The sequence below is a fragment of the Schistocerca nitens genome, chromosome 9 (genome assembly GCF_023898315.1).
Source record: "Schistocerca nitens isolate TAMUIC-IGC-003100 chromosome 9, iqSchNite1.1, whole genome shotgun sequence".
Taxonomy (NCBI): Eukaryota; Metazoa; Arthropoda; class Insecta; order Orthoptera; family Acrididae; genus Schistocerca; species Schistocerca nitens.
In genome coordinates, this window is record NC_064622.1 from 216,239,011 (window position 1) to 216,264,501 (window position 25,491).

The 25,491-nt window shown below is 37.3% G+C and overlaps 1 protein-coding gene across 1 annotated transcript in view; it reads left to right on the top strand.

The window, feature by feature from the left end:
- Positions 1-20,200, top strand: part of LOC126204133 (RIMS-binding protein 2-like) — a 1,140,279-nt gene extending 1,120,079 nt beyond the window's left edge. The window contains exons 17-19 of the mRNA XM_049938546.1: positions 19,617-19,762; positions 19,895-19,961; positions 20,019-20,200. Of these exons, the coding sequence (XP_049794503.1) occupies positions 19,617-19,762; positions 19,895-19,961; positions 20,019-20,200 (395 nt within the window). The remainder of the gene's footprint in view (positions 1-19,616; positions 19,763-19,894; positions 19,962-20,018) is intronic.
- The last annotated feature ends 5,291 nt before the right edge of the window (positions 20,201-25,491 follow it).

Genomic DNA, 25,491 nt, shown 5'->3' on the forward strand with positions numbered 1-25,491 from the left:
TATATCCTCTCTGCTTCAATTATCATCAGTTATATTGCTGCCCAAATAGCAAAACACCATTACTACTTTAAGTGTCTCATTTCCTAATCTAATTCCCTCAGCATAAATTCGACTACATTCCATTATCCCAGTTTTGCTTACTTTCAGAAACGACTTCCTGACATTTAAATCCATACTCGTTGTTAAATAGTTTCCCTTCTTCAGAAACGCTTTCCTTGCCATTGCCAGTCTATATTTTATATCCTCTCTGCTTCAATTATCATCAGTTATATTGCTGCCCAAATAGCAAAACACCATTACTACTTTAAGTGTCTCATTTCCTAATCTAATTCCCTCAGCATAAATTCGACTACATTCCATTATCCCAGTTTTGCTTTTGTTGATGTTCATCTTATATCCTCCTTTCAAGACACCGTCCATTCCGTTCAGCTGCTCTTTCAGGTCCTGTGCTGTCTCTGACATAATTACAATGTCATCACCGAACCTCAAAGTTTTAATTTCTTCTCCATGGATTTCAATACCTACTCTGAATTTTTCTTCTGTTTCCTTTACTGCTTGTTCAATCAGATTGAATAACATTGGGGAGAGGCTACAACCCTGTCTCACTCCCTTCCCAACCACTGCTTCCCTTTCATGTCCCTCGACTCTTATAACTGCCACCTGGTTTCTGCACAAATTGTAAATAGCCTTTCACTCCCTGTATTTTACCCCTGCCATCTTCAGAATTTGAAAGAGAGTATTCCAGTCAACATTGTCAAAAACTTTCTCTAAGTCTACAAATGCTAGAAACGTAGGTTTGCCTTTCCTTAATCTATTTTCTAAGATAAGTCATAGGGTCAGTATTGCCCCACGTGTTCCAACATTTCTTCAAAATCCAAACTGATCTTCCCCGAGGTCAGCTTCTACTGGTTTTTCTATTCGTCTGTAAAGAATTCGTGTTAGTATTTTGCAGCTGTGACTTATTAAACTGATAGTTCGGTAATTTTCACATCTGTCAGCACCTGCTTTCTTTGGGATTGGAATTATTATATTCTTCTTGAAGTTTGAGGGTATTTCGTCTCATACATCCTGCTCACCAGATGGTAGAGTTTTGTCAGGACTGGCTCTCCCAAGGCTGTCAGTAGTTCTAATGATATGTGTACAAATATATTCTCCAAATTCTGCTGTAGCACTGTGTTTTTAAAGCTGGTTTTCTCGTCTTGTATGTACTGCTATTATCAACATTTCACTTACTTATGAGGTTTATTTTATTTTTTTATTTTTTTTATTTTTTTAAAAAACCTTCTGTCTTTATTGCCAGTCATCCAACCACCGTGTCATCCTTGGTAGAGGATGCAGATAGGAGGGCCGTGGGGTCAGCACACCGCTCTCCCAGTCGTTACCGAAGCCGCTATTATTCGGTCGAGTATCTCCTCAATTGGTATCATGCGGCTGAGTGCACCCCGAAAAATGGCAACAGCACACTGCAGCCTGGATGGTCACCCATCCAAGTGCCTACCATGCCCGACAGCACTTAGCTTCGGTGATCTCACAGGAACCGGTGTATCCACTGCAGCAAGGCCGTTGCTCCTTCTTGTTTTTTGAATTTTTTTTTTTTCGCAATTGCCATTCTGCATTTTATATCCTCTCTACTTCTGCCATTGTCAAATATATTGTACCTATACTACTTTCAGTATCTAGTGCCTACAGCATTACCAGATTTAATATGAGTACATTGCATTACCCCTCTTTTTCTTTTGTTAATGCCCATCCTATAACCTTTCTTAGGATATTACTTATCTCATTTTGAACTTACCTGTCAAGTCCTTTGTTGCCTCTCACTGAATTATAGAGTCACTAGTAAACCTTAAAAATTGATTGTTCTCACTGAACCTTGATTTACATTCCAAATCTGTTTGTGGATTCTTTCACTGCTTACTAAATGTTGCGGTTTTTGTAATATAATGCGTTGAAAAATTATTTTTGTGTGGTGAAGTTTGGGATGTGTATCATTGCATAACACAAGAAAACAGAATACCACATCACATTACTCCTGAATGTTGCCGTAGGTCCATCTTGATGTTACTGCCTCACCACTGAGGAATCATGCAATGGTAGAAATAAACTCCAGGAATTCGTGTTCACAAACAGTTTTATTTTGCCCGCTAGATGTTTAGCTGCGAAATAAATGTAAAATTGACTTAACCCTGTCTAGTCACTGACATCAAACTGAACTCCATCCAACTGAGATATGGGGGGGTACAAATCACCTCTATTTATATGATTTTAAACAATTAGTGACACTGTAACATTTTAAATTTTTAGGTTTAACAATAAAAATTTTACATACATCTTCCCAAACTACATAAAAATTTACACGAAACAAAAGTAAATAATTTCACACAAAGACAGGAAAGAATTTGTTTGTAAGACTATAAATTACATGTTTTATCATTTCAACGTCATTTTACTTACTTATAGGATAATTGTCCTATCATTTTCAGGTGAACAGAGGGATTACGTTTTTTTTATGAAAGTTTTTTTTAATTGTTAATTACTCCATAATTTCAATAGCAGTTTTATTCCTACTATGTGTCTGAAGTCTGTGTAATGACAAATTGTGATGGTACGTCAATTTCTAGTCCAACATGTTTCCTTCATTCTGCATATTGGTGAGCCCAAATATAAACAATGTCAAAACAATAGCTTAAATTAATGGAAGATATTAACTTGCTGCAAAAGAAAATCTTCAGTGTATTTAAATCCAGATAACCAGAAAAAAATCAAAGTAGCATACTGATATTACACATATGCCCTCTTTTGGAGAGTGGGGATGAGACTGGTAAAAGGATATAGTGTGCCAAAGGGTTGTGGTATTACATTTACTTTTTTGTGTTCACTTTATTACAAATATTGCAAGACACATGCTGAGTAAACTACATAAGTTATTTTATTGTCATCTTTATCCAACACAGACTGCAGATGTAATGTTACCAACACTGGTAGATAGCTTCCATTCTGCTTCTTATTCTGGATGCAACATACAGTGAACATTGTGTTTTATCAGCTCTTCAGTTCTTTCAACATCAGCATCTTTAAATATGCATTGATCTGAGTTCACCTGAATCAGTCCTTATATTTATTTTGTTAATTGGTCAGAGGTTTATACCATCTGAATGGAGCTTGTGTAATACATAAAGAGCTTTCTTCAAAACAGATTGTTCCAGCTTTTTTATAGCCTTCAAGTATCTTCATTGAAATCTCTTAATCCAGTTACCCATAGAGAATGGCTGTTTTTAAATCAAGCGCTGCCATATCAAACTTTTTCTCTGCTGCTAGAGCAAACAACAGTCATAGTGAATGGATATTTGCTACTGGGCTGAACAATGCCTTAAAATCTATATCCTTTTCTTGTTAAAACCTCTGTCAGTTAGCCTCACCTTATATTGCTCATCATCTTAAACTTTAAAGATCAATTTTCCTGTCAAGATGTGCTTTCCTATTGTCATTGTTGGAGTCACTAACTCTGTTCAAGTGATTTCTTTTCTTCATCTCTTGCATTTACATAGTTATCTTTATATAGGCCATTAATACATTCTTCTATGAAAGTAATGTGAATTATAATCTTCATATTTTAAATATTTCTTCAAATTAGTATTGTCCCTAAAATTTTAGTTCCTTCTTTCTTCATTGCAACCTCTTCTTTTGCCATTCAATACCTCTTGACACAATAATATTTCTTCTTCCTGCATCAAACAGTCTGTTGCTATTTGAAGCATCAGAAGTAATAAAAATATATGGATTATATTAATTAAAAATATATTTGTGAGCACTGCTTCTCTCCACAGCTCTTTCTTCAATTTGCAACCTCTTCTTTTGCCATTCAATACCTCTTGACACAATAATATTTCTTCTTCCTGCATCAAACAGTCTGTTGCTATTTGAAGCATCAGAAGTAATAAAAATATATGGATTATATTAATTAAAAATATATTTGTGAGCACTGCTTCTCTCCACAGCTCTTTCTTCAATTTGCTATCAAAGGTCATGTCTCTTGCCTTGTTCATTATTGTCAGATTTCATCTGTCTGCTTTCCCATTGTTTTGAGGACTATAAGGAATACTATAGCCTAGCACAATTCATTTTACTTCACACAATTTCTTTAACCTCACCCCACCTTTATCACATCTTATTTTTGACACTTTCAGATTGAAGTGATTTTCACTTTCTTACACACATTTTCTTATGAATCTTGCAGCCTTTGACTTATAAGTAACACAAACATGAATGAAGTCATCTAATATTGTCATATAGTATCTGATCCATCAAATTTTGTAGGATCTGTCTCTCCACAAATATCAGCCTGTATGTGGCCTTGTTGCTCTGTCTCTCACAATAGAAAATCTCTTTCTTGTAAGCTTAGCAGTCACATAAGGTTCACACGATATTCCTTCTGGGTATAAAATATTAGGAACGATGTTGCACATTCTTTTGATCAGTGAAGTACCACTTATGCCTGTGTGAACTGGCTTCTTAAAGCATTTTTGTTTTCTTCTTTTGTCAGCAATGATTGCATTTCTGATTTAATATTTTCTTGAAACAATCCATATCTTGTTTTTTTGTCCTTTAACAAGGAGTGCAATTTTTTTCAGTGATAGCATTCATGGACATCAGATTTCTATTCACTTCAGGAATGGACATAACGTCCTTGAGAATACAGTTTTCACCACAAAGTTTCCTGTTGCTACTATGTTCATTGATCCACATTATTTGACAACTGTCACAATGCTGTTGTGGTCTTTCATGTTTGTTAACTTGTCAGCTTCATTAAATATTTGTGTTACACATGCACTTTTGAGAACCATAACCATTTATACTTTTTCATTACCTTCTTCTGAAATCTTTTCTGGTTGCATTCACATACAATAAAAGTGTTGTCTCCTTTATTCATTTATTCATCAAGGTCTTCTTTCTTATTTTCTTGACTGAGTTCTTCTGTCTTTTTTTCTTCAATTACTGGTTTTTCTTTTATGTCTGCTAATGTGAAAAATCACATTTTTGTTTTGTTTTTGTTATGAAAATAATAATTGTTACAAAGAAGATTATTTCTTTTATTTCTTGTTAAAATGAACATTAAAGTCAGTCCTTTCTTCTTTATTATTACTTTTCAATCATTTATCTTCTATTATGGGCCTTAAAATTAAGTTTCCCATGGCCGGCACTGGGTGATATAATCCATACCGAAAAAAAGTGTTTGAATTCATCCGGGAAAATAGACAGTATCTGAGTACAATCGTATTTTTTTTTCTTTTTTCCCCCAGATGCTATAAAATTCTGAGTTATTTGTGAACCTTGGAAGTTTCACCTCTTTGGCATTTATCCTCAATATATAACAGTTCACCTTGGTTTCTGATGCTGCTATTTCTTCTTCCTTTCTTTAAAGTGATTCAGTTCCCTCCACAATGTCATACAGATCTTTTACATAAAAAAAATATTCCAATTTTGATGTCCCATATGTCAAAAGAACAGCTGCCTTTGTGCACTTGTATATCATGCAATTATTCATTTTCTTGATACAGCTTTAAGTGAATTTTTCCCCACAATATAGATTGTTATTATGATTCCCCTCCCCTTTTTTCCTTTTTATCACATCCTCTTGTTTTACCTTTTTATTTTGTACAGCACAGGACCCATAACCTGTTATGTTTTTACTTTTATGTGCTCACTTTATTGTGAATATTATATCACACATGCTGATTAAACTACATAAGTTATTTTACTGACATCTTGCTACAGCACAGAATGAGGGTATTATATCGCCCACAACCTCAGAGAACTCCCATTCTGCTTCTCATTCTGGATGCCAACTTTAAAAAGAAACATACAGCAAACATAGTGTCTTCCCAGCTCAACACTTTCAATTCTAAACTGCTTTCCATACTCTTCTACTCTTATAACTACAGTTAGGTTTCCTGGTTGAGAACCTTTCACTTTTTGTATTCTATTGCATAACTCAGATTCTTACTGTAATTCCAGTTCCAAAAAAATGTAGTTGGTGTGCACAGGATGGAATATTACCAAATCATCACCTGAATCAGTCAGTGTTGTAAAATACTGACACGAATTATTTCCAAAAGGGTGGAATAACTTGTAGAATCCAACATCCAGAAAGAAACGTAGAAATAGGCAAGGCAGTATTGATGCTAAGACTTGTCTGAGAAGATAGTGTGAATTAAAAAAAACATACATTTATAGCGGTTTCCCAACGTTGAAAGAAGAAGATGGGAAAACAGTCAAAGATGAAATGTTATAGCTAGTAACAATTGGCTTAGCTGATTCAAAAATCATTGTAATGTGCATTTCATCAAGGATACTTCAGTGGCGACAAGTGCTGGTAAAGAGACTGCATTCATCTATCCAGTGAAACTCAAAGCGGTGATAAAAGTAAGTGGCTGCAGCAGACAAACCATATTCAGTGTAAATGAAACTGATCTGCTCTGAAAAAAGATGCCTAAAGGAACTTTTATCATTTATGAAGAGAAAATCTTTGTGAGTTTGAAGGCTGCCAAAGCTTGATGGACAGTAATGGTCAGCGTCAATGTAGCTCCTGATAGTAAATTAGAATTTCTCATATTTTACCACTCAGAAAATCCAAGAGCTTTAAAAAATACTTCTAAACTTCGGTTTCCCACAATTTAAAAGTTGAATGCTAAAGCTTGGGTGACAACTTCCCTTTTTGAGGACTGGTTTGGGCATCACTTTGTACCTGAAGTTGAACACTATGGCCAATTAAAACAAATGCCATTTAAAGTGAAGCTATTAATAGATAACACACCAGGTCATCCTCCTGTTGCTCTAATTAATTTTGATCCACACATGAAAGCTGCATTTTTGCCACAGAATAAAAGCAGCTCAACTGATGGATGAGGGATTCAGTAAAACATTTAAAACTTTTGTACATGTCCTGAGAATTATTCAACAATCTTGGAATGAACTTTAAATGGCATCTTGAAGTAACTGTGTCCATCTTCTTGCACCACTGAAACTCATGGGGAATCAGTACCAGATCCTGAGCAAATTGATGGTATGATTGAAGAAGCAGTCAATCTCGCCAGACAAATTTAGAAGTGGATGGTGACGATTTTCAAGAACTGCTAGATTCACACCATCAGGAGATGACAATTGATGAGCTAATAAAAAATGCATGAGCAAGAGAAAAACATGAAACAACCTAATGCCTTAGACACAGCTCAATCAGAAGACGTCAGTCCCATTGAAAAAGTGTTAGAAATTTTAGGAAAAATATACTCCTATGAAATGTGCATTTCTGCTACAAAATGGGGAGTAAAAAATTTATTAGCATGCTTAGAGGAAGTTTTGCTTGAGAAGAAAAAGAAATTAACTCCTCAGATGACATTGTTTGATTTCATAAAGCCTTCTGCATCACAGTAATTTAGGTTTGCATGGTTGCAGTGCATATTGCTGTACTGTAATGTAATTCATTGTATTGTTGAACATCTTATTAAACATTTTTCTTCTAAATTACATTGTTTTCTTTAGTCACTGGTCCCACCTGAAATAATTTATATGTATTTATATGCAAAATTGGAACCCAACTTAAGTGAATTTGCCTTACATCGTTACCGGTCCCAAGTTATTACTGTCCAAGCTATTACTGTATTACATTTGTATTCTAGTTTGAGGGCATTTTGTGTGTCTCATACATCTTACATACTAGGTTATGTCATGGTGGGTTCTCCCAAGGACCTCAGTAATATAGCTACTCTGTGTACTTTTTCCATCATACTGCCTTCCCGTCTGTGCTCAACATTGGCATGTCATCTGAACTCTTGATATTCTTAATGCTGCATTTCTTTTCTTCAAAGATTTCTGTAATTTTCTTGTACATGGCATTTATCTTTCCCATAATCATGTATGATTCTACAACTTTGCATTTTCTTTCTATCCATTCCTGTTTTGTCTATTTGCATTTCCTATTAATCTCTTTTTTGAGACATCTTATTGCCTTTTGCTGTTTCATTTGCTTCATTCTCCTATTGTCTTATTTTGCCAGTTAAAGTCAATATCTGAAGTTCTGTTCAAGAATTTCCGTCATGTTTTGTCTTTTTTCTTAATTGTACCTCTGTAGCCTTCACTATTTTATTTTTCAGATCTTCCTGTTAATCTTCTTTTGTTTTTGTTTCATGTATTTGTGTCAGTCATTGCCTGATGCTCTCCTTCAAACTCTCAATAATGTCTGGCTCATTCGGCACACTGAGGTTCTGTTTTATTAATTTCCTAACTTTCTGCAGTTTCTTAACTTTTAATCTGTAGTTCGTAACCCATAAATTATGGTCAGCATTCATATCAGCCCCTGGATACACATTGCAATTTGTAATCTGGAAAAACCTGTGCATTAAGAATATAAAACAAAGATGATGTGACTCACCAAATGAAAGTGCTGGCAGGTCGACGGACACACAAACAAACACAAACATACACACAAAATTCAAGCTTTCGCAACAAACTGTTGCCTCATCAGGAAAGAGGGAAGGAGAGGGAAAGACGAAAGGATGTGGGTTTTAAGGGAGAGGGTAAGGAGTCATTCCAATCCCGGGAGCGGAAAGACTTACCTTAGGGGGAAAAAAGGACAGGTATACACTCACACAGACACACATATCCATCCACACATATACAGACCAAGCAGACATATCCACGTGGAATGTTTCCCTCTATTATATATTTTCATGCACAGGTTTTTCCAGATTTCAATTTGCAATATGTTTCCATGGTCTGATATGAACTCTGACCATAATTTATGGGTTATGAACTATAGATTGAAAGTACGAAACTGCAGAAAGTTAGGAAATTAATAAAACAGAACCTCAGTGTGCTGAATAAACCAGACATTATTAAGAGTTATTATACACAATTTCCCCTCCTCAATGAACCTTGGACTTTGCTGTTGGTGGGGAGGCTTGCGTGCCTCAGCGATACAGATAGCCGTACCGTAGGTGCAGCCACAATGGAGGGGTATCTGTTGAGAGGCCAGACAATTGGGTGGTTCCTGAAAAGAGGCAGCAGCCTTTTCAGTAGTTGCAGGGGCAACAGTCTGGATGATTGACGGATCTGGCCTTGTAATACTAACCAAAACGGCCTTTCTGTGCTGGTACTGCAAACGGCTGAAAGCAAGGGTAAACTACAGCCGTGATTTTTCCCGAGGGCATGCAGTTCTACTGTATGGTTAAATGATAATGGTGTCCTCTTGGGTAAAATATTTCAGAGGTAAAATAGTCCCCCATTCGGATATCCAGGCGGGGACTACTGAGGAGGATGTTGTTATCAGGAGAAAGAAAACTGGCATTCTTCGGGTCAGATCCCTTAATCGAGCAGGTGGGTTAGAAAATTTAAAAAGGGAAATAGATAGGTTAAAGTTAGATATAGTGGGAATAAGTGAAGTTCGGTGGCAGGAGGAACAAGACTTTTGGTCAGGTGAATACAGGGTTATAAATACAAAATCAAATAGGGGTAATGCAGGAGTAGGTTTAACAATGAATAAAAAAATAGGAATGCTGGTAAGCTACTACAAACAGCATAGTGAATGCATTATTGTGGCCAAGATAGATACAAAGCCTACCCCTACCACAGTAGTACAAGTTTATATGTCAACTAGCTATGCAGATGGCGAAGAGATTGATGAAATGTATGATGAGATAAAAGAAATTATTCAGATAGTGAAGGGAGATGAAAATTTAATAGTCATGGGTGACTGGAATTCGGTGGTAGGAAAAGGAAGAGAAGAAAAAGTAGTAGGTGAATATGGAATGGGGGTAAAGAATGAAAGAGGAAGCCACCTGGTAGAGTTTTGCTCAGAGCATAACATAATCATAGCTAACACTAGTTTCAAGAATCATGAAAGAAGATTGTATACATGGAAGAAGCCCGCAGATACTGGAAGGTATCAGATAGATTATATAATGGTAAGACAGAGATTTAGGAACCAGGTTTTAAATTGTAAGACATTTCCAGGGGAAGATGTGGACTTTGACCACAATCTATTGGTTATGAACTGTAGATGAAAACTGAAGAAACTGCAAAAAGGTGGGAATTTAAGGAGATAGGACCTGATAAACTGACAGAACCAGAGGTTGTAGAGAGTTTCAGGGAGAGCATTAGGGAAGGATTGACAAATACAGGGGGGGGGGGGGGGGGGAAGAAATAAAGTAGAAGAAGAATGGGTAGCTGTGAGAGATGAAATAGTGAAGGCAGCAGAGGATCAAGTAGGTAAAAAGATGAGGGCTACTATAAATCCTTGGGTAACAGAAGAGATACTGAATTTAATTGATGGAATGAGAAAATATGAAAATGCAGTAACTGAAGCAAGCAAAAAGGAATACAAATGTCTGAAAAATGAGATCGACAGGTAGTGCGAAATGGCTAAGCAGGGATGGCTAGAGGACAAATGTAAGGATGTAGAGGCATATCACACTAGGGGTATGATAGATATTGCCTACAGGAAAATTAAAGATACCTTTGGAGAAAAGAGAACCACTTGCATGGATATCAAGAGCTCAGATGGAAACCCAGTTCTAAGCAAAGAAGGGAGAGCAGAAAGGTGGAAGGAGTATATAGAGGGTCTATACAAAGTCAATGTTCTTGAGGACAATATTATGGAAATGGAAGAGGATGGAGATGAAGATGAAATGGGAGATATGATACTGCGTGAAGAGTTTGACAGAGCCTTGGGAGAGCCTGCCCTGAGAAAACTCTACCATCTGGTGAGCAAGATGTATGAAACAGGCGAAACATCGTCAGACTTAAAGAAGAATATAATAATTCCAATCCCAAAGAAAGCAGGTGTTGACAGATGTGAAAATTACCGAACTATCAGTTTAATAAGTCACAGCTGCAAAATACTAACACGAATTCTTTACAGACGAATAGAAAAACCAGTAGAAGCTGACCTCGGGGAAGATCAGTTTGGATTTTGAAGAAATGTTGGAACACGTGAGGCAATACTGACCCTATGACTTATCTTAGAAAATAGATTAAGGAAAGGCAAACCTACGTTTCTAGCATTTGTAGACTTAGAGAAAGCTTTTGACAATGTTGACTGGAATACTCTCTTTCAAATTTTTCAAATTCTGAAGGTGGCAGGGGTAAAATACAGGGAGTGAAAGGCTATTTACAATTTGTGCAGAAACCAGATGGCAGTTATAAGAGTCGAGGGACATGAAAGGGAAGCAGTGGTTGGGAAGGGAGTGAGACAGGGTTGTAGCCTCTCCCCAATGCTATTCAATCTGATTGAACAAGCAGTAAAGGAAACAGAAGAAAACTTCAGAGTAGGTATTGAAATCCATGGAGAAGAAATTAAAACTTTGAGGTTCGGTGATGACATTGTAATTATGTCAGAGACAGCACAGGACCTGAAAGAGCAGCTGAACAGAATGGACAGTGTCTTGAAAGGAGGATATAAGATGAACATCAACAAAAGAAAAATGAGGAGAATAGAATGTAGTCGAATTAAATCAAGTGGTGGTGAGGGAATTAGATTAGGAAACAAGACACTTAAAGTTGTAAACGAGTTTTGCTATTTGGGGAGCAAAATAACTAATGATGGTCAAAGTAGAGAGGATGTAAAATGTAGACTGGCAATGGCAAGTAAAGCGTTTCTGAAAAAGAGAAATTTGTTAACATTGAATATAGATTTAAGTGTCAGGAAGTTGTTTCTGAAAGTATTTGTATGGATTGTAGCCATGTAGGGAAGTGAAATGTGGATGATAAATAGTTTAGACAAGAAGAGAATAGAAGCTTTCAAAATGTGGTGCTACAGAAGAATGCTGAAGATTAGATGGTTAGATCACATAACTAATGAGGAGGTATTTAATAGAATTGGGGAGAAGAGAAATAGACTAAATGAAGGGATCGGTTCGTAGGACACATTCTGAGGCATCAAGGGATCACCAATTTAGTATTGGAGGGCATCATGGAGTGTAAAAATCGTAGAGGGTGACCCAGAGATGAATACACTAAGCGGATTCTGAAGGATGTAGGTAGCAGTAGTTACTGGGAGATGAAGAAGCTTGCACAGGATAGAGTAGCATGGAAAGCTGCATCAAACCCGTCTCTGGACTGAAGACCACAACAACAACAACAACAATTTACACCTAAAACTGCAAGCTATTTTTGTACAGTACCACTTCCTACATTAAAGCATTTGTCATACTGAGGAACTAGTCCTTGTAGAATTTTGCTTCCCGTGAGCTAAGCGATGCTTTGACACACCTTTACATTATCATCATTTTCAATCCACTGTAATCATAGCTTTTTATATCTTCACCAACCAGTGAAAAATCAGAGCTGCAAAAAGGATGATCAAATGATTCGAAGTTGATACAGTTAAGCAATGTTTGTGTGCCTGTGGCAGTATGTGACCTAGTGTTAATCTGCACAAAAGCTCAACATTGCATGCATTTTCTTCTGGACACCACTTCTGCACTTGTTTAGAGGTTCACAATAAATCTCAGAGTTCATTCTAGTGCATATTTACATAAAATAAACAAGGAGCTCCTTTCTGTCCCAAAAATTAATTTTCTGCAGAAAATGTTTGGTGTTTTCTCTCCATGTTTATGTTTGTAACCACGTTTCTGCCTCTGTCATAATGTGACTGAGAAATTTGTCTCCATCTTTACCATACCACTTCAGAAACATTACTGCAGCTCCCAAGTCTTTGTTTTGTACACATGAGTCAAAAGCTTTGAGATCTATCATGCGCAAAATTTTTGATAGTCAAATTATCAATCATATGTTCATATAACACTATCCATGATGTCTGAGGGAAACTGACTAATGATTCTGTAATTGGGAACCAACAATTTTCTCTGATCCTCTCATTAACCTATTTAACAAGTTCATTTTCACAAAAAATGGTGATCCACTTTGTTCTTCATCGTGGACTTTTGTCCAACTTTTACTGAAACAAATGGCACAATTTCTTTGCAGTCCTATCATTCATAGTGTTCCCTCCATTAATTGCACAAACTTCACTACATAGCATACAAACTTCAGGTTTTTCACACATGGAAAACATGTCGCAGTTGTTGTGATGTTCAGTCTGAAGAATGGTTTAATGCAGCTATCCAGGCTTGGCTGTCCTTCATCTCTGCATAACAACCACAGCCGTCATCTATTTTAACCTGCTTACTGTGTTCAAGGCTTGGACTCTACAAATTTTTACCCCCAACACTTCCCTCCAATATAAAATCGACAGATCCTTGATGCCTCACAATGTGTCCTATGAACTGATCCTTTATTTAAGACTCAACGAAATTACAGACACTGGCTGAAAGTGGGCACTGATTTAAATCAATAGGAAAGATTGAAAAAGGTACTCTATAGCATCGGTGCCTTTCTTTGCTTCCATTTATTGTGTCCCAAGCAACTGAAAAAAAGTACAGGTGGTTGTTATGAGAAGGGTAGAGGAACTGACCCACGAAATGACAGAACAATAAGCTTAACATTGGTTTTCTGCAGAATTCTTGAACATATTCCATATTTGAGTATATTACATTTTGTTGAGACTGGAAAGCTTCTGTTCACAAATCAGCTCAGTTTTAGAAAGTATTGCTCTTGCAAAACTCAACTGGCCCTTTTCTCATGTGATATCCTGTAAAGTAAGGATGAAGGGCAACAGGCTGATTCCATATTCCTAGATTTCCAAAAAGCATTTGACTTGGTGCCCAACTTGGTTCCCAGATATATGAGTCATCTTGTCCTCAATGGTGAGTGTTACTTAGAGACAAGGATATCATCAGGAAGTGTGTTAGGACCACTGTTATTTTCTACATACGTAAATGATCTGACAGATAGGGTGAATAACAGTCTACAGCTCTTTGCTGGTGATGGTGTGGTCTATGGGAATGACTGTCGAAGGATATGTGATGACTGAGACAGAATTTTTAGGTGGTTGATTAATAGCAGCTGGCTCTAAATACAGAATAGTGTAAAATATTCAGATGGCTAGGGAGAAACAATCTCATAATGTTTGATTACAGCATTAGTAGTGTGCTGCTTGACATAGGCATTACACTGCAAAGTGATATGAAATGGAATGAGCGCGTAAGGATTGTAGTAAGGAAGTCTAGTGGCTGACTTTGATGTATTGGGAGAATTTGGGGAAGTGTGATTCATCTGTAAAGGAGACCACATGCAGAACCCAGGAGATGTTTCAGGAACTCAAATGGGAATCCCTGGAGGGAAGGCAACATTCTCATTGAAGAACACTATTGAGAAAATTTAGAGAACTAGCGTTTGAAGCTGACTGCAGAACGTTACCAATGCATGTTTCATGTAAAGACCACAAATGTGAGGTAAGAGAAACTAGAGCTCATACAGAGGTGTACAGATGGTTGTTTTTCCCTTGCTCTTTTTGAGCGTAACAGGAAAGGAAACAATTAGTAATTGTACAATCTATCTTGTGACACACAACATATGATGCCTTCCAGAGTATGTATGTAGATATAGCTGTAGATGTAGATATAACTGTTCTGAAAGATGTGTGTTTAGTTCATGCTTTAGAGTTTATCTCACATAGTTTCCTTGAGATTTTCCTTAATAGTTTTTCCTTCAGAGTTTTCTTCAAATATTCATCTGACAACTTGCTTTTCACATTTTTGTGTACTTCTATCTACTGTTTCATCTTTATCTTTTCCACCTGCTTTACCAACTTCTTTTCTTTCATCTGTGTCAGAGACAAGTTAAAAAATGTTAACAGTGAACAAAATACTGCTCCCATAATTTATGTAATTAAAATGAACAGGACAATCATCAGGTGGCCAATAGACCTATCCAAAAATAATAAATTGTTTCTAAACATGAAATTCCAAATAAAAAAGCGAAGCAGATATGGAAATGAAATAGTCAAATAGAGAAACATAACAGCTTGCATTATTTTACCTTGCTCCACTCTCATGACTCCTCACCCTACCAAAATAAGTTTGCAAAGATACCATTATAGAGGTTTAATAGAGAAACAATTATTTGTCCTCCTCTCCCATGCATGTAACATGGCCCCACCATCTAAGCCTGTTCGTCCTGACTGCTACATCTATAGAGTTCATTCCCAGTTTTTCTTTGATTTCCTCATTGTGGACATCCTCCTGCCATTTTTCCCATCTACTAGTACCTGCAATCATCCTAGCTACTTTCATATCCGTAACTTCAACCTTATTGATAAGGTAACCTGAATCCACGCAGCTTTTGCTCCCATACAACAAAGTTGGTCGAAGATTGAACAGTGCACAGATAACTTAGTCTTGGTACTGACTTCCTTCTTGCAGAAGAGAGTAGATTGTAGCTGAGTGCTCACTGCATTAGCTTTGCTACACCTCACTTCCAGTTCTTTCACTATGTTGCCATCCTGTGAGTATATGCATCCTAAGTACTTGAAACCGTCTACCTGTTCTAACTTTGTTCCTCCTATTTGGCACTCAGTCCGTTTGTATCTCTTTCCCACTGACATTACTTAAATTTTGGAGATGCTAGTCTTCATACCATATAGTCCTTACATTTATGATCTAGCTCTGAAATATTACTTTGCAAACTTTTAATAGAATCTGCCATCACAACAAAGTCATCCGCATATGCGAGACTGCTTATTTTGTGTTCACCCATCTTAATCTCACCCAGCCAGTCTATTGTTTTCAACATATGATCCATAAATAATATGAACAACAGTGGAGAGAGGTTGCAGCCTTGTCTTTCCCCTGAATCTACTCTGAACCATGAACTCAATTTACCGTCAACTCTAACTGTTGCCTGACTATCTATTTATAGACCTTTCATTGCTTGCAAGAGTTTGCCTCCTATTCCATAATCTCATAGAACAGACAATAACTTCCTCTTAGGAACCCAGTCATATGCCTTTTCTAGATCTATAAAGCATAGATACAATTCCCTGTTCCACTCGTAACACTTCTCCATTATTTGCCGTAAGCTAAAGATCCGGTCCTCAACTAATACCCGCACTTTCCTTTCGACAATACCTGAGAAGATGTTACCCACAACGCTGATTAAAGAGATACCTCTGTAGTTGTTACAATCTTTTCTGTTTCCATGTTTAAAGATTGGTGTGATTACTGCTTTCATCCAGTCAGATGGAACCTGTCTCAACTCCCACGTCATTTGAATTATCCTGTATAGCTATTTAAGTCCTAACATTCCACTATATTCGATGAGTTCCGACTTAATTTCATCCACCCCAGCCTATTTATTGCACTGCAATCTATTGACCATTTTCGCCACTTCCTCAAATGTAATCCTATTTCCATCATCATTCCTATCCCATTGTACATCGAAATCTGAAACATTACTGATTGTATTTTCACCTACATTGAGCAACTCTTCAAAATATTCCCTCCATCTGCCCAAGCCATCTACAGGATTCACCAGCAGTTTTCCTGACCTGTCCAAAATACTTGTCATATCCTTCTTACCTCCCTTTCAAAGACTGATATTTTACACTCCAGAATGATTTTCCAGCAGCTTGACCCAAAGTCTCCAACCTGCTTCCAAAGTCTTCCCAAGATTTGTTCTTGGATGCTGCAATTATCTGTTTGGCTTTGTTTCTTTCTTCAACATAACTTTCTATGTCTACCTGAGTTCTAGTATGTAGTCAAATTTGATACCTTTTTCCTTTTACAGGCTGCCTTGACTGTGTCATTCCACCAAGCTGTTTGCTTCATCCTACCTTGACACACTACTGTTCCAAGACATTCTTTAGCCACTTCTAGTACTGTGTCCCTGTACCTTGTCCATTCCTTTTCCAATGACTATAATTGACTGCATTCAACTAACTGGTACCTTTCTGAGATCACTATTATGTACTTGTGCCTAATTTCCTTATCCTGAAGTTTCTCCACTCTTATCCTCCTACATATGGACCTGACCTCCTGCACTTACGGCCTCACAATACCAATTTCACTGCAGATTAAATAGTGATCAGTGTCATCAAAGAATCCCCTGAATACACGTGTGTCCCTCACAGCCTTCCTGAATTCCTGATCTGTTATTATATAGTCAATGACAGATTTGGTTCCCCTGCCTTCCCAGGTATACCGGTGAATGTTCTTATGTTTAAAAAAGGAGTTTGTAATAACTAAGCCCATAATGGTACAGATATCCAAAAGTTGTTTCCTGTTCCTGTTGGCCTCCATATCCTCTCCAAATTTACCCATAACCTTTTCATACCCTTCTGTTCAATTTCCAATCCTGGCATTAAAATCACCCATGAGCAGAACACTGTCCTTGTCCTTTACTCTAACAGCTATGTCACTGAATGTGTCATAAAAACTATCTACCTTATCTTGATCTGTCCCTTCACAATGAGAATATACTGACACAATCCTAATTTTCTTGCTAGACACTGTCAAATCTATCCACATCAGTCGTTTGCTTGCATACCTTAATGCAACTACGCTGGGTTCCATTTCTTTCCTGATGTAAAGCCCTGCACCCCATTGTGCTATTCCTGCTTTGACTCCTGACAGGTACCTTGTATTCTCCCACTTCCTCTTCTTTCTTACCCCTTACCTGAATGTCACTAACAGCTAAAACGTCCAACCCCATCTTACTTGCAGCCTCTGGCAGCTCTACCTTCTTCCCAGAGTAGCCCCCATTGATATTAATAGCTCCCCATCTTATTACCATTCGTTTGCCAAGTCATATCTTAGGAGTCCAGGGTTTGTCAATTAGAGGTGGGACTCCTTCACCTCCAAAGGTCCGAGGCATTTTGCTCTGATTGTTGCCAGCATCATATTTAAAGTACCAGGGAAGCAGGTTGCCAGCCTTACTTGCCCCGGGTCCCATTGAGTTTTACCCCTAATGCTTGAGGGACTAACTGGTGGATTTGGTAGTCTTTGCCATCTGAGCACAAAGGTGACCATGACTCAGAATGTGTCTGAGATGCCCAGCCTTACTCCAAAGTAACTGGTATCCCAACTGTCAGGACCACTTACTTGGCCACTCATACGTTGCCCGTGGTTCATTAACTAGGACATGACAACAGGAACCGACACCATGAACCACATATAATAATTGAAAAATGAAAAAAATTGTCAGAAAAATTACAAAAGCTCATCTAGAAGCCTGGACAGTTGTTATTTCTTAGATAATTATTTCTCTTTCTGGTAAGTATGATGTTGTGCTATGTCTTCAGTTTTTAATATCTGTAAAAGGACTAGAAAATCTATGGAATACACAAGCAGACCCACTGTTACAATCAGCTGAAAAAGAGCGAGATAAACTCACAGAGAAGGAAGTGTTATACTTCAGTATCGAGAACCATATGCTTTTGGTAATGAACAGCAGAGTACTGGTGATGCACACCAAGTGAAAGGTGTTATCATCTGGCAAAAAAGGATGCAAAAAAATGTGTGTGAAATCTTATGGGATTTAACTGCTAAGGTCATCAGTCCCTAAGCTGACACACTACTTAACCTAAATTATCCTAAGGGCAAAGACACACACCTATGCCCAAGGGAGGACTCGAACCTCCGCCAGGACCAGCCACAGAGTCCATGACTGCAGCACATTAGACCGCTCGGCTAATCCCATGCGGCAAAAAAGGATACACTGTAACATGATCAGAAATTTATGGAAAGAATGCTGTTTACTAGATGAAGACATTTCTTCATTACTACCTCATATGTATAAAGATTGGATGGAAATTAATGTCACATTATTCATTTGACTTTTAATTTAAAAAATAAATATAAATGTAATCAACATGTAGTCAATTTTTTAAAATAATTATTGGCTTTTCCTTACAATATCTGTCCTTTTCAGCAGCTTTTATAGGCCTTGGAAGAAGGGAATGTTTTACTGTACAGTAAATATCTATTATCAAGTAATAGCCTCTGATGATGATGAATCAAATAGCAATTAATCTGTGCTGCATGTTACATCAGCAAAACTTCCCATTGTTCATTTTCAGTATCAACACTGGTTTTCAAACTCATGTTCGGTATTTCTTTGCCATGTGAAAGAACCAAAGTTTTTGATAGATTAAGTTGGTGAAGATTTGTTTCAGGTTCCTTCGTGTTGCTGATGTATTGCACAGATCTGATTGTTTGCCTTTTTCCTTGCATCAATTGCAATTCTTGACTGTTAGCTTCATTTCTGAGCAGCTGTAAGTGTTTATGCAACAATTGAAGTACAAACGCAAACCTAAATGTGTTGATACACACCTCACCATTCCAAAAGAAACATTCATCTGCCTTTCATGAATGCAAATAGGGATTTCACCTTCAGTGTTCAGGAATGCAATTACAGCTTCTTATAAAATACACACATCAGTGTCAACCATTTTTTAAAACTGTAGTGCTGCTATCTGTTCATGGAACACGCTGATATTTATAAACAATGTAGAAGAAAATTTGGCATCAATCTCAGTGTTACATTTGTTATATTGCTTCAGTGTTTTGTGAAATAAAGAAAAAGAGGGCATTACTGTCTGGCCAACCCTAGTAGTTGTGTTGTAACATTTTGTTGTGCTGTGAGTTTTTATGGTGTTGGACACTTTATTGCTTGACTTCATCCTTATGATTCAGTAGTGTAACTGTAACTGATTACTTTTGCAGGAGATCATGCCTTAATAGATGTAAATAAGCTGCTTGGATTAAACCCAAAGCAAGTGACTGTACGGACAAAATCCCGAGACAGCCAGTCAACTGACAGTGTTCCCACTCCCATACCCTCCAGTGCTCTGAAGGGCAAAACAGCAAAGGTACAAACATTGCATCCAGTTATCTTCCTATGGCATGCTAAGAAATTTTCTGTAGTTTGAGTAATTGACAGAAGAAATAATGCCTGTGCTTAAAATTTTCTCATTAAGTTTCCATTATCCGTTCATTTCTAGTTAGTAAAACACTATTTATGTGCATTTATTTTGTATGTTTGTTATTGGCTGCAGAATAATAACCTATGTTAGTAGACTGCCTACCTTTATTACCCTCATAATCATTTTTTCTCAAAATGTTTAGTTACATTTATTTGTTTCCTGATCCTTGTCAGTATGATTGCTTTATGTTTGACAGTGTATGAAGAATATGTAAATGGTTTTTTAATCTTTATTTTTATTTTTACATTGGAATTAAAGAGCAACAGTCCCAAAATAATTGCGGTTAATGAGATAGTGTTATATTTTGTTAATCACTGTGTTTGATGCAAAGTATGTCTCAGTTCACATATGAATTGAAATTAATACATAGAGTTGTTAAAGCTGTAGGTGAGAATTCATTATGTATGTTTTACAATAACTATGCTAAATTAAATGTATGTTATCCAGCTAATCTTCTCCACTTGATAGATTAGAAGGTTGTTCCATCATCACAAAAACCTCACCATTTTTTTTTAAACTTGCTATGATTCTGCTTTCAGTCTGAAACTTATTTGGGAGAATAAGTGTTGTCCATTTCTGTACATAAGTTTATACCAGTAGTTGTGGTAGATATTTTAAAACTACATTCGAGGCAATGGGGAGAAAAATTGAATTTGTTAAAAGACATCAATTTAAAAGCATTGCTTATGGGATAACTGTTGTAAGGGACCTACACTACAAATTAACAAGGACATTGTAATATTAAAGTATTGGAGCTCCAGGTAGCTCCTGTTTCATCAGTGCTTCAGGATAAGGTTGATAGTATGTGTTATTTGATAATGAGTCAGAGAATTCTAGTAACCTACCCTGTGAACAATTATACAGTGCTTTTTATATACCGTAGTGTAATTTTTCTGGCTTAATGAAGCCAGAAGATGATGAAACTCATTGAAACATAGCAGTATCTCAACACTGTTGCATGTGAAAACCCAAGAGCTTTTTGTCTGCTGTATTGTAACTTTAATCGGCTAAATATTTTGGTGAAAGTACTGCTGAGACTCTGTAAATTCCACTGCATTTCCTCTCTTCTTGTTAGTAAACAAGTGTATGTGAAGTTGTAGAAGAATGGATGAATGTGTATTTTTGGAATTGTAGTTCTCATTGCTCATTGTAAAGTTGTAATATGTGTTGTGAGTCTGTTTAGTAGTATGTGGTGCTCTAGAAAATAGAATGGTGCTTATTACACCATAATTAAGTCAATGGTACAAATACACATTTGAAATACGCATTTGAAATACACATTTGAAATACATATCTGTGTTGCTCAGGGAATTAGGCTACACCAATGTACCACATTACTAAATAACTACAAAAGAAAACCTCAGCAGAAAAGCCTGTAGCAACCACCTGAAGAATTATTTTGAAATCTAAGACAAATTATGGTGACATTTTCATATTTTTTATATCTTAGTTGCAGTTGGTTGCTGTTTTTAAATTGTAATGCTTTTCTATGTCTCGCAGACAATAGGTAGTTGCTTGTTCAATGCAAAAGGCAAACAACCAGCCATCACAAAAAGTAGGGTTTATAAAATCACATGCCACAGGTGTCAGTCATGCTACATTGCCTCGACAGTGAGGTCAATTTGTACCACGCTTAAAGAACATCATAGAGGCTGCAAATTGAGGAAGCCTGATTCAGCCTTTTGCATAACATTGCTTTAACAATAACCACAAATACATTATGGATGTACAAGTCTTACACAAAGTGGAAAAGGGGGCCAAATACAGCCAGTTTGAAATTTTTGAAATTAAAAAACAGGTGTGTACATCTCCACACTTATTATTAAACTAGCAAACCCAATTCAGTTATACACCTGTTTTAGATGATATCACAACTCAAGAAATGAAACTTTGGATCTCAGTCTCAGTAGATAAAAATGTCTTGGCTGATGCACAACTTTAGTCCTTGCCATGTTTAATCATGTTAGTGTAATTGCTGAATTGTTTTGTTCCTTATGTAATTTGTCAAATAATGGTAATTGAAGTAATTACACATTTAGCCAAGAATTGAAACATTAAGAAGTTAAGATGACTATCTTTGCATTATCATCAAGTTTATCTTTGCATTATCATCTTTGAGAATCAGTAACATACTTGAAAATAGGTTTAAAACCGGAAACTTAGATTGTGCAGTAACAATAACAAAATTTGTGAAACAAGGGAGAAAATAGTGTTTGTTTAGGTAATTTACAATGTTTCACCAAGAACCCCCAGTTGATTCAATTAAAATCATTACAAGAGCATTATATTTGTAACTGAAATCATGTTAAAAATATCCCTTAACTCACGAGGTGAGTTTTCTGTAACGTATACTATAAGGTGTGGTCTCTGAGACTCCTATCTTTAAAGCAAGATTAAAGCTGTAAATCATTTGAAAATTTTATTTATGTTATGTAACATTTATGGTTACAACTATATAAGTGTTGTTTAAATACTCCTTGTTGATTGTATTGCACTAAATACAGCCACCTTTTTTTATTTTTATTTAAATCAAGCAAAAATCAGATACTTTTGTGAAGCTTATTCAATTGTACACAAAACAGACTGTTAGAGAACTGAATCTTACATTCTGAAAAATTATACTATCTCTGTAGAAAATAAATTTTCACATAAAACTAATTTCCGGGGTTTGCACATAAAAACTGAACTCAATAGCCAGAGAAATATTGGCTGCAAAATTAATATTTAGTTCTGAGATCTACATCTTTCTTTACCATCACTCAGAACACATGTAATTTTAACTAACACTATGTATTTTGATGGAGAAACAGAAAGGTCCTCATCACAACTGTCTTGAAGTTCTTCCTTTGAATGGTCCACTTGTTCTCTGGCAGAACTGTAATCACTGGCTATTGAAACATCATTGTCTTCTTCGTCTACTTCTTGTTCTATATCATTGACATCATTCTCCATCCACTGACTAAAAATTTCATCAAACTTAAAATGTGTAAAATTGTTACATTCTTGCTAACATATTTTGTACTGAACTGATGAAAGCAGGTTTGTAGTGCACGAGGTGTGGTCTACAAGACCCCATCACATGTCAACAACACATGTCAACAACAATCAATAATGCAACTGACAACAATAATTTGTAGGGTTGGTGATTAAAAAAGGGCAGGTGGTGTATAAAAATGTTCCACAATAATTGACCTATGAGAGCGACTTGGGAAATTCTGGTATGGTCTGAGAGACCACATCATGTGAGCTAAGGGATACAAAATGTGGGTAGGATGTTAAGAGACAGTCAGTTGCAAAGCTATATCTTGAGAACAGAACTGTGCAGAAGTATGTCATTATAAAATTTCTTACACAGTTTGACAACCAAAATTGTGAAAACTAGTCCAGAAGAAAAATGAAGTGGAATGAAATAAAAATGCATGTTAGTTGTGCTGTTGTACGAGAGCCAAATGAAAAGTAATGCCTCCACCTTCGTTAATTGGGTTTGCATGGGAATATTTTAATAAATAAAATGCAGAAATAATTCTTAGAATGTGATCTTTAATTAGCAGTATTCACTTTTCCACATGATCACCAGACAATTGGATACATTCCTGCCAATGATGAACAATTTTTCTAAAGCCATTACAAAAGAAGTCAACACTCTGTTCGCACAACCACAGTCTCACAGTTCTCTCATCGCCTTCACCAGAAGCATAATGATGTCCCAGCAGATTGTATTTCATTATTGGTAACACATGGAAGTCAGACAGTGCTAATTCTGGACAGTATGGAGGATGCCGTATGATGGTGAGATTCAGTCTCTGAAGTTCTGCGGTGGTGGCATGTGAAGTGTGTGGTTCGGCATTTCATTCTGCATGAAATCATTTCCCTTTTCCTTTCGGATCCTTGTTAGCCGGCGTTTCAGCATTTGCATCATTGTGATGTAATGCTCTGAATTTATTGTTGTTCCATGACCACAGAAACTGACATGGATAACACCATCTGCGTCCCAGAACACTTTGGCCAGGATTTTTCCAGCTCAGGGCTGTGTCTTGAATTTCTTTTTCTGAGACAAGTCTTTGTGTTGATATTCCATAGAATGATGTTTCATCTCCGGGTCGTAATGGTGTACCCACATTTCGTCTCCTGTCACAACTGAATGGAGAAAGGCGTCACCTTCATTCTCATAATGCGAGAAGAGTTCCTGGCAAATTTCAAGTCTGTGTGCTTTCATTTCAGGCGTCAGCATGCGAGGTACCCATCGTGCACAGATCTTCCAATAGCCAAGCAAAGCAATAATGTGACGCACACATTCTTGTGAAATGCCGATTGTGCTTGCAGTTTCTCTCTGAGTGATATGACGATCATCCTGAATCAATCTGCAAACACTTTGCTTATGAAACTTGGTGGTTGATTTTACAGGACATACAACTCTGTTTTTCACACAGGTCAGATGTTCCCGCCTCAACATCTTCAAACTTACTTGCCCAATGAAGTAGAGTACTCACATCAACATAATCAGCATAAACTGGTTTCTTTCTCTGATGGATCTCCTTTGAGGTTACACCTTCTGCTGTGAAGAATTCAATGACTGCACATTGCTTAAATCGCATTGACTGGCCGTCTGCGCAGGGTTCCATACTTTACACTGTAACAACACAACTGTTCAATGGTAAGGCTTCCTGCCAACTGGAGCTGTAGAGAAGAGGGTATGGAAAAAGCCAGTACCTGCTATGTACCAATGCTGCCAACTGTTGAAGAGTTATAAAGGTGGAGGCATTACTTTTCAGTCAACCCTTGTACTTTTCTACGTCAGTTGGCACTTAAGAGATGCAAAAAGTTTTTCTTTGTGAACTTAAGCTGTGCCTGAACAATTGTAATCACATTTACCATGTTTTCTGCTTATTCCATCACTTCTCGGTACAACAACATTATAATTATAAATGAAAAGCACAGTATTGTGTATGTTCTAATGTATTAATTTATTTCATTAGGCAGTTTTTGGCTTAGAAGGCCACCATCAGACTTTAACTCATGGTCATTGATAGGATGTGTGACTGCTGTGTACGGACACAGGAGGAGCTGGCCATTGTTTGCGAACAGCTGAACGTGTTGATGGCCGTGGTACATCCCAGGTGTTACATGCTTCACCCACTGTCCCTGTTGTCAAGACATCTTCGCGGGTACCGGGTGCGGTTGTGTCACCCTCTCCCCAAGGGGAGTGGCAGATTCAGCGGTGTTCACGGTGCATGAGGCAGAGGGTCAGTGTGGAGGCTGGCAGTGTGGCATCGCCCGCTCTGCCTGTGAGTGGACATGTGGCCGCTCCTTCAGCAAGGTCGGAACGGGCACAAGGGGAAGGGGTTTATTAGTTATTGGGAGCTCCAACATTAGGCGGGTGATGGAGCCCCTTAGGGAAATAGAGGAAAGGTCGGGGAAGAAGGCCAGTGTTCACTCTGTCTGCTTGCCAGGGGTCTCATCTGAGATGTGGAGGAGGCCCCGCCGGTGGCGATAGAGAGCACTGGGAGCACCCGACTGCAAATTGTTGCTCATGTCGCCACCAATGACTCCTGCCGTCTGGGTTCAGAGGTCATCCTCAGTTCGTACAGGCGGTTGGCAGAATTGGTGAAGGCAGA